The sequence below is a fragment of the Etheostoma spectabile genome, chromosome 7, assembly GCF_008692095.1.
Source record: "Etheostoma spectabile isolate EspeVRDwgs_2016 chromosome 7, UIUC_Espe_1.0, whole genome shotgun sequence".
NCBI classification, from domain to species: Eukaryota; Metazoa; Chordata; class Actinopteri; order Perciformes; family Percidae; genus Etheostoma; species Etheostoma spectabile.
This window is the reverse complement of record NC_045739.1, coordinates 21,569,302-21,581,920: the sequence shown is the minus strand read 5'-3', so window position 1 is coordinate 21,581,920 and position 12,619 is coordinate 21,569,302. Positions and strand designations below refer to the sequence as shown.

The following is a 12,619-nucleotide window of genomic DNA, read 5'->3' as shown; positions in this document are numbered from 1 at the left end:
ACAACCTCCTGCCTGGTCAAGAAGCTCACCAGCGCCTCTTCTTCCTGAGGACACTGAGGAAGAATCCACTTTCCTCGACTTCCTGGTGACTTCTATCGTGTGAATAGAAAGCATCCTGACCAACGTGCAACAGTGTGGTATGGGAGCTGTTCTGTGGCAGAGCGCAAGGCACTGCAGCGGGTGGTGAAAACCGCCAGGCATCCCTGGGACTCCACTACCCGCCATCGAGCACATCCAGAAGAAACACTGTCTGCATCGAGCTCGCAGCACCTGAAGGACTCTCTCACCAGCCCACAGACGTTTTTCTCCTGCCCTCGGCAGGCGTTTAGAGGTCTCATGTTACATGTTAAATGTTACCTCATTTAGCCTAACTTATATATCATCTGTAAAAATTGTCAATAATAATATAGCCGCCTGTATATATATATATTATAGTACATACTACCTGTAAATCTGTAAACCATTAGTATATATGCTATTTGCACATATCTGTAAAAATTTGCAATTTAGTATACCACCAAATTCCAGCTGTAAATTTGCTCACAATATTGTTATCTATATTTTGTATTCATAGGAAAACCCATCTGTAAAATCGTTTATAATAGTATTCTTTTCTATATTTATTCACATATCCATGTCTTGCACTTATGGAACCATTGTATATATCCTGCACACTGCATTGCACTTCTGGTTAGACCCAAACTGCATTTCGTTGCCTGTGACCTGTACCTGTGTAATGACAATAAAGTTGAATCTAATCTAATCTAATCTAATGCTTGAGTTTAGATCCACCTGGACCCTGGACGCCCGGATCTCCCCTTTCCCCTCTTGCACCAGTGGACCCTAAAAGGGAAAAAATGAAAACACAAGACAAGTACACATTATACAACATAAGTTTTGTAAGTCATTCCTAAACAGTTCAGCAAGATACGTACACGTGAATACCACTACATACACAAGTACATATTTAAAGATAAGATTACCCACCACTTCACCTGCACGGCCATGCTCGGGGTCTGTGTTGCCCAAAGGTCCAAGACCTCCTCAAATCCAGGCTTTCCGGAGGACCCACCTCCCCCTGAAACACAGAGAAATTAACTTGATGGCATCAATTTGGATCTCCAAGGCATGACTCAAACTAAACACGAAAATAACGACTGATAACGATGATTTCCTGTTAAACATGAGACTGTAAGCTTTACGGGTTGATGAAAAGAACAAACACGTCATGGCTGCTTATGTCGCTGTGTAGAAGGAGACTAAACTTAAATTTAACTTAAGAATTATTTTCATCTACCCTTTTGGCCTTGCTCTCCCTTATCACTTTTCCCACGAGGACCTGGCTTACCCTGAGAAAAAAATAAATAATTGAAAAACTGGATCTCACAAACAATGAGTCGCATCAGCTAATATTGTAGGCCTAACTGAGATCTCATGGTGAATACAGTCGGACCAGGGGAACGGAGCTCGGGGATGTCAGAGGAACAGGTACAGGTGTACGCCGGGGCAGGACAGCTCTCCACATCTCTCTGATGCAAAAACAAACCACACACACATTTGTACCGTTTTTCATAAACTTACATTATTAAATACTGAGACAGAGCGAAATAAAAGGTAATTAATATTAACCGACTAACCACTCCAGGCAGGTCACAGCAGGTACCTCTAAAGCCACGTAGTGTTACAGACAATCTCAAAGGATGCAGTTGGAACTGAAGCAATGATGAACATAGGATACAGGTTGAGCAAGGCCCGAAGAAGACAAAAAATATATTTGGAGGTGGTAATTTATTGACTCAACGCCTTGATAAAAATCAAATAAATCAAATAGAATACAGTACCGGTGTGATCATATTGGGTCCTCTGGTCTCACCAGTTTTCCCAGCATCTCAAAGCCGTCGTGGCAGGTTGCCTAGAGGACGGCAGGGCTCTCACCCAACGCTGACAGTCCACAGACAGGGACACACTCACTGGCTGACAGACAGGTGAACCTGCCAATCACAATTATTTTGTCTATTAAGCCAAGTTGCAGATTTTGCTGAGCCTACACAGTATCTTTGCCTCACATCTTTCACTATTACCCTTTCTAACTCTGCTGTTGGTCTTTATTGTGTTACAGTGCTACAGACCTGAGATTATTCTGATGTAAAGTTTATTTTTCAACCATCCTTCACCTCTCCATCATGCTCTTTCAATATATTATGTGTTGACATTCTGTTTTATAGGATACACAAAGGTCACCGTAGCTAGTGGAAACAGAAATATGTAACATATGTAAATAAAATATGGAAAAGGATATTTAACCTGATTTAAAAACATGACGTCAATTTTTGTAAATGAAAGTTAAACTTGCTCAGTGTTTATTGTCTCACCTTGTGAAAAACTGCCATAGAAAAAGTCTGTAGACCTGCGACTGGTCAAAGGTCAGTTCCTGCACTTTCCCTGTAGTCCAGACTGAAGTACACCAGACGCTGGTAGTAGCTCACCCAGCCCACAGACTGTTTTCTCTCCTGCCCTCCGGCAGGCGTTTCAGGGTCCTCATGTTACATGTTAAATGTTACCTCATTTTAGCCTAACTTATTATATCTATCTGTAAAAATTCTGTCAATAATAATATAGCCGCCTGTTATATATATATTATATTACATCTCACCTGTAAAATCTGTAAACCATTAGTATATTATGCTATTTGCCATATCTGTAAAAATTTGCAATTATAGTAATATCCACCAAATTCCTAGCTGTAAATCTTGCTCACAATACTTGTATCTATATTTTTTATTCATAGGACAAACCCATCTGTAAAACTCTGTTTATATGTATTCTTTTCTATATTTATTCTTACATACCATGTCTTGCACTTATGGAACCATTGTATATATCCTGCACTTACTGCTATTGCTTCTGGTTAGACCCAAACTGCATTTCGTTGGCCTTTACCTGTACCTGTGTAATGACAATAAAGTTGAATCTAATCTAATCTAATCTAATGACTTGAGTTTAGACTCACCTGGACCCCTGGACGCCCAGGATCTCCCCTTTCCCCTCTTGCACCAGGTGGACCCTAAAAGGGAAAAAATGAAAACACAAGACAAGTACACATTATACAACATACTAGTTTTGTAAGTCATTCCTAAACAGTTCAGCAAGATACGTACACGGTGAATACCACTATACATACACAAGTACATATTTAAAGATAAGATTACCCACCACTTTACCCTGCACGGCCATGCCTCGGGGTCCTGTGTTGCCCAAAGGTCCAAGACCTCCCTCAAATCCAGGCTTTCCTGGAGGACCCACCTCCCCCTGAAACACAGAGAAATTAACTTGATGGCATCAATTTGGATCTCCAAGGCATGACTCAAACTAAAACACGAAAATAACGACTGATAACGATGATTTTCCTGTTAAACATGAGATCTGTAAAAGCTTTACGGGTCTGATGAAAAAGAACAAACACGTCATGGCTGCTTATGTCGCTGTGTAGAAGGAGACTTAAACTTAAATTTAACTTAAGAATTATTTTCATCTCACCTTTTGGCCTTGCTCTCCCTTATCACCTTTCTCCCCACGAGGACCTGGCTTACCCTGAGAAAAAAATAAATAATTGAAAAACTGGATCTCACAAACAATGAGTCAGCATCAGCTAATATTGTAGGCCTAACTGAGATCTCATGGTGACATACAGTCGGACCAGGGGAACCGGGAGCTCCGGGGATGTCAGAGGAACAGGTACAGGTGTACGCCGGGGCAGGACAGCTCTCCACATCTCTCTGATGCAAAAACAAACACACACACACTAATTTTGTACCGTTTTTCATTAAACTTACATTATTAAATACTGAGACAGAGCGAAATAAAAGGTAATATAATTATTAACCGACTAACCACTCCAGGCAGGTCACAGCAGGTATCCTCTAAAGCCCACGTAGTGTTACAGACAATCTCAAAGGACTGCAGTTGGAACTGAAGACAATGATGAACATAGGATACAGGTTGAGCACAGGCCAGAAGAAGACAAAAAATATATTTTGAGGATGTGTAATTTATTGACTCAACAGGCCTTGATAAAAATCAAATAAATCAAATAGAATACAAAGTACCGGTGCTGATCCACTATTGGGTCCTCTGGTCTTCACCAGTTTTCCCAGCATCTCAAAGCCGTCAGTTGGCAGGTTGCCTAGAGGACGGGCAGGCCTCTCACCCACACGCTGACAGTCCACAGACAGGGACACACTCACCTGGCTGACAGACAGGTGAACCTGCCAATCACAATTATTTTGTCATATTAAGCCAAGTTGCAGATTTTGCTGAGCCTCACACAGTATCTTTGCCTCACATCTTTCACTATTACCCTTTCTAACTCTGCTGTTGGTCTTTATTGTGTTACAGCTGCTACAGACCTGAGATTATTCTGATGTAAAGTTTATTTTTCAACCATCTCTTTCACCTCTCCATCATGCTCTTTCATATTATTATGTGTTGACATTTCTGTTTTATAGGATTACACAAAGGTCACAGTAGCTAGATGGAAACAGAAATATGTAACATTATGTAAATAAAATATGGAAAAAGGATATTTAACCTGATTTAAAAAACATGACGTCAATTTTTGCTAAATGAAAGTTAAACTTGCTCAGTGTTTATTGTCTCACCTTGTGAAAACTGCCATAGAACAGTCTGTAGACCTGCGACTGGTCAAAGGTCAGTTCCTGCACTTCTCCCCTGTAGTCCAGACTGAAGTACACCAGACGCTTGGTAGTAGCTGTGCAAAGCACAAAAATAAAGGGAGATATTCAGTAATCAACTTCTAACTCACATTGTGTCCTACCAAAACCCTGGGGGCTCTAAAGAAGGCGAAGTCTGCTGCAAGGTGTTCAATCTGGCTGGGTGTAAGAAGAAGGCATAGCCTCTAGTGGGGCTTCACACTATTCACACTATTTTTTAATTAGATTAAAAAAGGGCTGAGTGCACTTTTAACAGTCCAAAACCCCGGCATTGCTGCATCGTCCCGTTGAGGTGTGTGCGTGTTTGTTTGTGCTTTAGGGCGTAAACGCCATGAAACCATCAGAAAATAACGTTTTATTCCTCTGACTCACTGCTTTGTTCGGCGCTCTCTCTCCTCATCCTCCCTTCTTTCACTTTCTAGCTTGCTCGACTACTACTTCCCTCTATCTCTCTTTCATTCCTTCTCTCTCTCTCATTCCTTCTCTCTCTCTTTCTCTCTCTCTCTCTCTCTCTCTGGCTGTTGAGCCGGGGAGGACGGGCCAACTTTGAACTCTCTGTGTCTACAAACAGTAAGCCATGCTCACTCCATATTATTATTCCTTCAAACAATTATTATCAAATTGGATGCCGATTTCTTTTCTGTTGATTGCTAATCAATTGAACAATTAATTGTTTAAGCTCTAAATAAATCCATAAACCATACTCAAAACTCATCAAAAAAGCCGGTGTCTAAGGAGATGTTAAAATGTGACTTCAGAGTTGACTTAACGCATCACAAGAGTTGGTCCAGTATGTATGGGCCTCGATGACAAAATATGAGATGAATACAAGAAGGGGTAAGAAAGTTGCTTGGGAGATGGAGAGATGCAGAAATGTAACTCACGGTCGAGCACCACTCCCATCTTGGGCTGGAAGTCATTGTCAGTGAGCTGCCAGAGGGCGAAGGGCTCCCTGGGTGTTTCCTGCAACATGCGGAAGGTGATGCTGATGGTGTGTTCTGGAGAGAAACCTGCAGGATGGATAAACCTGGACAGAGGTAAATAAAGGTCAAGGGGACCTGCTCCATTCCTTTTCCTTTAAAAATACAGTAAACATGTTTGCATTTGTTGCATTATGACAGAGAGGTGTGTGTGTGGTAGAATAATTTGAACTGTAGGATCATTGCCCTCATGTGCTGTTTAATATTTGGTCAGCTGATCTGATGGGACAGCAAAAGCAGCAGCCAGGTTGATGCGGAAGCTCTATTGCCTTTCATTTTTACTCATCATCGTTAGATGTGTGTGTAATCTGAATGAATCATAAAAACACTCTTTGCAACTTAGTCTACTTTATCTTCTATATCTAAGGCCCTTTCTTTTCATTTTTTATGCTGCATTTCAAGAGCATCCTGAGGATCAAATATTTTTCCTCTACAAAAGGCACAGTTGGCGATTATCAGTCCCATATCCAGCTAAGCTTTATTGCTCCTTTACACAAATGATCTTGTTTCATTTTATTTATTTACATTTTAATTAAAGTCCCTTTCTGTGATGCCCTGATGCCACACCACATCTATGATAAGTACTAAAGTAACAGTTATCAGGTTTTATTCTTATTAACTCACTGAATGATTCCCTAAGTAACGGACATTTCCTTAAAATGTCACTGGAGTGAGTGAGGATGTTCCATTAGGTAACAGGATGCAATTCCTCTTCACGTCCCATCCTGGCATCTCTCTCTCTTTTCACATTGTAAAAACCAACCTCTCTCAGATGAGTTTGCTGTGCAGCATTGACTCTTCGGCGGATTGGGGTTTGATTGCTCCGGCCACATTTGGAAGTTGTCATTTAACCAAAAAGGATTCTTTATTCAACTTTGTAGTACGTACTGTATATAGCATGACCAACATTTTGAACACAGACGGATACAGCTGAACAAACACCACAGAGAAGGTACTGAAGTCTGTATTGAAGGGGAGGTTCCTTGCTCTGCAGTCCGGTGTTAGTGTTAGTGTAATGTAACAAATATTTTGCTACTGTACTTAAGTAGACTTTTCCCGTATCTGTACATTACTTCGTTATTTATATTTCTGGAAACTTATACTTTTTCTCCACTAAATTTCCTAAGTAAAAGTGTACTACAAAATGAAATCAGAAGAAATAGGCAGGACTGCAAAACAGCCGGTTTGGTGAATGGGGTGTTGGTGAAGATAATATAAAACACCCGTTGCAGTATGATTTTGTGTTTCGGAGTGAAAGATTCAATCATGCGGCCGCTGCGTCGACAAGTAAACTTCTATAAATGGGCACCCGCTCTACCAGGTGAGCTAACCCATTAAAATTGTTTTTTACTTTTACATTTACTTCTAATAATTAAGTAAATTTAATTTTATTTAGTAGTATTCTAAAAGGTGACTTTAACTTCTACCCAAGTGATTTTCTGCACTTTTACCCAAGTACTGCTTTCAAGTACTTTATTCATGACTGCTGCAGTCTTTATCACCAGCTAAATGGCTACATTGAGTGCAAGTAATTACATATAATACATATAATTAACAAGATATACAGCACATTTTTTGATTGTCTCTTTCCGGGGCTGCATTTATGGATATTTGCGTATAACACAAGCAAGAAGAACAAAAGAAACAGAAGGCGATTTAAAAGCAGTAAATGAGATGATCTCACTTGGTGCTCTGTGTCAGTTGGACGTCTCTGTACAAAGTATAGGTGGGGAGAGTGTTGAAGACAAAAGGCTCGGCTGCCACGCCCTCCACAGACGAGTGAGCATTCTTAGTCAGACCAAATGCTTCCATCATGTCAAATCCTGAAACGACAGAAATAAAACAAGGTGAAGTTTCAGTTATTCAAAATGAGCCTTGCAGTTTCGTGTGAGGACAGCTTGTCTTACCTTTAACAATGCTGTTTCTGATGGTGACTTCAGGGCAGACTGCAAGACAACAGGGCAGCGTTGAATCATTATGAGAAAAGCAAAGGGATTATTTTCAGCTTTTTCAGTCAAGAAAAAAATTGGTCTCACTACGGACTCTATATGGAAGCTCTGAGAGGAGAGTGAGAAAAAAATTAATTCTGGTCAACTTCTCTAATTTGTTTTCTGCCCTATGTTTATGACTTAAGAACAGGAAAAAAGGGTTTGGAGGGATACTCTTTCAAAGTTATAAAGGACTGGAAAATTAATTATAAAAAAAACTATTGTTGCACATGAGTGCATTTATAACCTTGTTTATCCCCTACTGAAAAATCACATTTTTACACTCTTTCATTAAATTAATGTCTAGAAGATAAAAGAAATATAAAAAACTCAAGTAGTCCTCAGTTTTCTGGGGACCTACTGAGGTCATTTAAATTTGTGGAATCAAGAATATAACACATCTGCTCAGTAACTAAAATGACGTCCCCAAGAAATAATAAAAATGTGCTAAACAGATATATTTCTACGGGAGAATATGATTGCAATATGATCAGGAGGCACCTTCGTTGTGGATAGGGTACATCCGGGGATGGATAGGAATTCTGGCAGGAGCCGGGGCTGTAAAAGGAACAGGTACATCCAGTCATGACACACTGAACAAACAACAGAAACATTCATGTTTTTTTTTCATGTTCTGTATGTATCAATCTCTACTTACAATTACTTCCCCAACTATGAAGTGATTAGATTACATTTTGTAGAGAAGCAGCCGAGAAATAAAGTATTCCTGCATTTTATGTTTATTTATCTTGAGAGGGAATGTAAGGTACTGTATGCAGATGTTAGACTTTGTGGTGAGGAAACTTCAACATCTAATATACTGTGGGTGTAACTGTGATCAGGTCAGACCTGTTGGATGGAGAATGGAGACGGCAGCGCCCTCTGCTGAGCTGAGCAGCGAGTGCACACTGATGCGATATAGAGTCTCTGGTTCCAGATCAGTGAAACAGTGGCTGCTGCTGGACTCGTCGACAGTTTCTTCCTTTGTTTGCTTGTCTACACACAAGGCACACATAGATGTTTACACGCCAATGGGTAAATCAACAGTGGTTAATGTGGCTTCTGAGACAGCTTAATGTGCTCAGAGTTGTCAGTTACTACAGATTTTACAATTACCTTTGACGGACTGGATGACAATACGATATCCATCAACAGTAGACACGGGTCTCCAAGACACACAGATACTGGAGTGGTCTGACCTAACCACACTCACGCTGCTTACTCGCAGACTGGCTGAAGGGAGAGAGAGAGTCAGACAGAGAGATAAACAAAAAGGCATTGCCACAGCCCGAGGTGAACAACCTAATTTCACATTTGAGTGAGGATATTCACCCCGGCGACCGGTGTGTATGAAACCTCCTAAGAAAGTCTTACGAATGGTGCTAAATCTTGACCTTTGAGTAAGAAAGAATCATGGTAAAACAATAGTACTGAGATATGTTTAAACAAAAAAGATAGTGTTCCAAAAAAAGGACTAAAATTATGCCTTTCCACAATGCCCTCCTTCAAGCATTGAATCAGTCAACAGCAGGCCTGCCCACCAACAGTTTAGTCTAAGATTCGGGTGTGTTATGTCGTAGCCGCTAACCTAAAGCAGAAATAAGTAGCAGTTTTCATCTTATGGATTGTAGCATACTAAAAGTGACATTAACCGAATCCTAGTGTTGGAGGTTTCTTTTTCTGTGTTCTTGAGTGGACTACATGACTACACTACATGCAATTTATATGTTGTTTTTTATGTATATGTCACATCAATGTATTTACACTAAATGTATTGTATGAAGACTCTGTTTTCTCACTGTTTACTATGGGAACACAAAAGGTTATACTTGCCACAGGTTCAAATTTAGTTTAGTTTTTCAGTAAGTTTGACTCACTGGTTTTGCCCTGAGCTGAACCGCTGCCTCCTTCTCTGTTGCGGTACTCAGCGGTGACCAGGATGCTGTAACGTGTATCTGGCTGTAAAGACTCGAGCAACACTCGCTTTTCACTACCTGGAACCACCATCTGTAGGCAACAAACGCACCTTTCAAAGTCAAGCTTTCAAGTAAAACGTCCATGTGTCGACACAGTGACAGAGCTAATTTGCAGTTTGTGAAATTCTCTGTGACCCATGAGAAGCACTATGGTTTACTGGCCAGCAGGATGGAGGACAAAGCGGCTGGAGATGTGGCGATTACAGCTCACTCACAGTGTTGTCCTGGGTTTCAGCTGCAGTCAGTGCGGTGTAAGACACACGATACTGGAGGACATGAGCGTTGGGAGGCACCCAGCTGACCACCAAGCTGACCGCTGTCTCCTCGGAGACCGTTATGCTGGATGGGCTTCCACCAGACACTGCAAGGACAAAAGCAGACATTTCCCTAATGAAGAGATAATTGGCCTAACATTCCACCTGTCAAACCATTAGACATAATTAAAATGCTGCTTAAAAGTTAATTTTTATATATATATATATATATATATATATATATATATATATATATATATATATGTGATAAATATAACACTTCACATTATGAGTAATACTCTGTACTCTCTTGAAGTGGGGACAGGACACAACACTGCGGGAAAGTCCACAATCCACCTAATTTAATAAATACAACTCTTGCTTGAGTTTTTGTGCCACCAAGGTTCTTATTAGATTAGATTAGATTAGATTAGATTAGATTAGATTAGATTAGATTCAACTTTATTGTCATTACACAGGTACAGGTACAAGGCAACAAAATGCAGTTCTGGTGTAACCAGAAGTGCAATAGCAGTAAGTGCAGGATATATACAATGGTTCCGTAAGTGTAGGACATGAATATGTACTGAATAAATATAGAAATGAATACTATTATAAACAGAATTTTACAGATGGGTTTGTCCTATGAATATAAAATATAGATAACAAGTATTGTGAGCAAGATTTACAGCTAGAAATGTACTGAATATAATATACAGGTGGATATTACTATAAGTAGAAATGTTTACAGATATGTGCAAATAACATAATATACTAATGGTTTACAGAGCAGAGACCAGATTATTTGCAAGTAATGGTCATGGTTAAAAGTGGGCTGAGGGGTTAATATGTCACATAAATAATATAGGATGCCTTTTGACAACTGGCCAGGGACTACAGCTGGAAATTAGCCGTCGAGGCTCACTAACAGCTGCTCCTTTTACTGTACAGTTAATTAAAGAGGACTGTCCACGACATTATAAACTAATAAACTGATCTAAACCTATACTGCAATATTCAACACATGACTGGGTACTGTATTCAATACCAGGATTTTATCTTAAGAGGTTGTGTAGGTGGTTCACTTTACTTTGTCTGTTGCCACGGAGATTATCAATGCTCATGTAGCACTTCTCTTTCTATAAATTCCAAACAACTTGCAAATTCATCTTTCCTCGTTGATTGGAGGACCCACCAAACTTTGCAAATTAATTTTTAATGACTCTCCGGGGCTGGTGGTAGTATTTTACTCATTAGCGTGGCAGTGTGCAAATCAGTGTGTGTGACTCACATGTGCTATAGCGCGTGGCCACAGCTTCACTCTGAGCTCCGTCTCGATACAGTGCAGACAAAGAGATCTGGTATTCCTTATCGTCCTCCACCCCCTCCAGGATCGCCCCCTCACTCTCACCACTCACCCTCAGCTAAAACCAAACACAGCAACATTATTATTTCATATATTAAATAATCATTATAACTCATTATTCACTCCACCCAACCATTCATCCATCCCCACCTGTCTCAGGTCTCCTCCACCGAGGGAGATCCACTTGATGAGGTAGGAGACGACATCATCAGCTGCCGCCTCCCAGCGAACGGTGATATCACTGCCTGAGAAATTAGTCACTCTGAGGTCTGATGGGGACGGCACCTTCACTGGGAGAGACGGAAAATAAGTCAGGAAAAAAAAAGAAAAAAAAAAGACTTTAGCCTGATTTTATCTTTTTTTTCATTCATATTTAATTAATTGTCCTTCCCACTGATGCTGTGCTGTTACACAAGACAATTGCTTTGACACATCAAAAGGAAATATAACATCATGCCTTCGAACACAAAATATTTGGGTGTGTGTCTTACGTGTGGTGACGTTACTGGTCAGTGCTGCAGACAGGCCTTGCGAGTAGAGAGACTGGACTGAAACCAGATATCTAGACAGAGAGGAGAGGTTCTGCACCACCACAGAGTTCAGTCCGGTTACATCCACCTGGAAAGAGATTTAATTTGAATGACCGACACTGTGGCTGCAGCATCTTATTGATGGTATAAACATTATTTTGATAAAGATGGACCCAGGTCCAGCACTTGGCACTAGTATTGGTTTACTGGTGGTGAGTCTTTTCAGGGGAACAGCTTTGACTCATATGGGTGATGATAGAAACTAATTATAAATTCTAAGCCCAAGTTATTGGATATTTCAACCTCCTTGTGGATTGTTATTATTGTTATTATCCTTCAGAAACAATAAGACTCTGGATATGGACTTCTGACCTTCAGACTGTAAGAAGGTAGGCTAATGCCATTTGTTATTTAAATGCACTGAATAAAACGAAGGAGACGCGATCGCATCAATCAGTCTTAGGACTTTAACTGGCGGGTGAGTGAGGATTTGATTTCTTCCTATGGAGCAGACATGAAAAATATTTATGTTTAGTTAACTACAACTTAAGTTTAGTTTATCTTTTATCTTTAGTAATATACAGTATGTTTCCTTTTCATTTCTTCTTTTTCTTTCCTCTTATTATTAATATAGAAAGTCCTTTGAAAAGGGATACATGAAAAAAAGTTTGTTTCCCTGCACTGTGACTGGCTGATATCAAAGACTACTGAAACATTACTGAAATAATTTCTCATATTCAAAGCCACATAAGAGTTTCCCAAAATAATTGTGTGTGTGTGTGTGTGTGTGTGTGT

At 40.1% G+C, this 12,619-nt stretch overlaps 1 protein-coding gene across 2 annotated transcripts in view; it reads right to left on the bottom strand.

The window, feature by feature from the left end:
* Positions 1-12,619, bottom strand: part of LOC116692306 (collagen alpha-1(XX) chain) — a 39,304-nt gene that overhangs the window by 5,946 nt on the left and 20,739 nt on the right. For both annotated transcript variants that reach the window (XM_032520484.1, XM_032520485.1), the window contains exons 16-33: positions 11,786-11,912; positions 11,445-11,584; positions 11,220-11,352; positions 9,890-10,035; positions 9,576-9,705; positions 8,815-8,931; positions 8,548-8,694; positions 8,200-8,256; positions 7,618-7,656; positions 7,395-7,533; positions 5,615-5,757; positions 4,659-4,768; positions 4,107-4,265; positions 3,892-3,969; positions 3,690-3,776; positions 3,538-3,591; positions 3,214-3,309; positions 3,011-3,064 (exon numbers count right to left, since the gene is read on the bottom strand). In XM_032520484.1, coding sequence (XP_032376375.1) covers positions 3,011-3,064; positions 3,214-3,309; positions 3,538-3,591; positions 3,690-3,776; positions 3,892-3,969; positions 4,107-4,265; positions 4,659-4,768; positions 5,615-5,757; positions 7,395-7,533; positions 7,618-7,656; positions 8,200-8,256; positions 8,548-8,694; positions 8,815-8,931; positions 9,576-9,705; positions 9,890-10,035; positions 11,220-11,352; positions 11,445-11,584; positions 11,786-11,912 — 1,956 coding nt within the window. The remainder of the gene's footprint in view (positions 1-3,010; positions 3,065-3,213; positions 3,310-3,537; positions 3,592-3,689; positions 3,777-3,891; positions 3,970-4,106; positions 4,266-4,658; positions 4,769-5,614; positions 5,758-7,394; positions 7,534-7,617; positions 7,657-8,199; positions 8,257-8,547; positions 8,695-8,814; positions 8,932-9,575; positions 9,706-9,889; positions 10,036-11,219; positions 11,353-11,444; positions 11,585-11,785; positions 11,913-12,619) is intronic.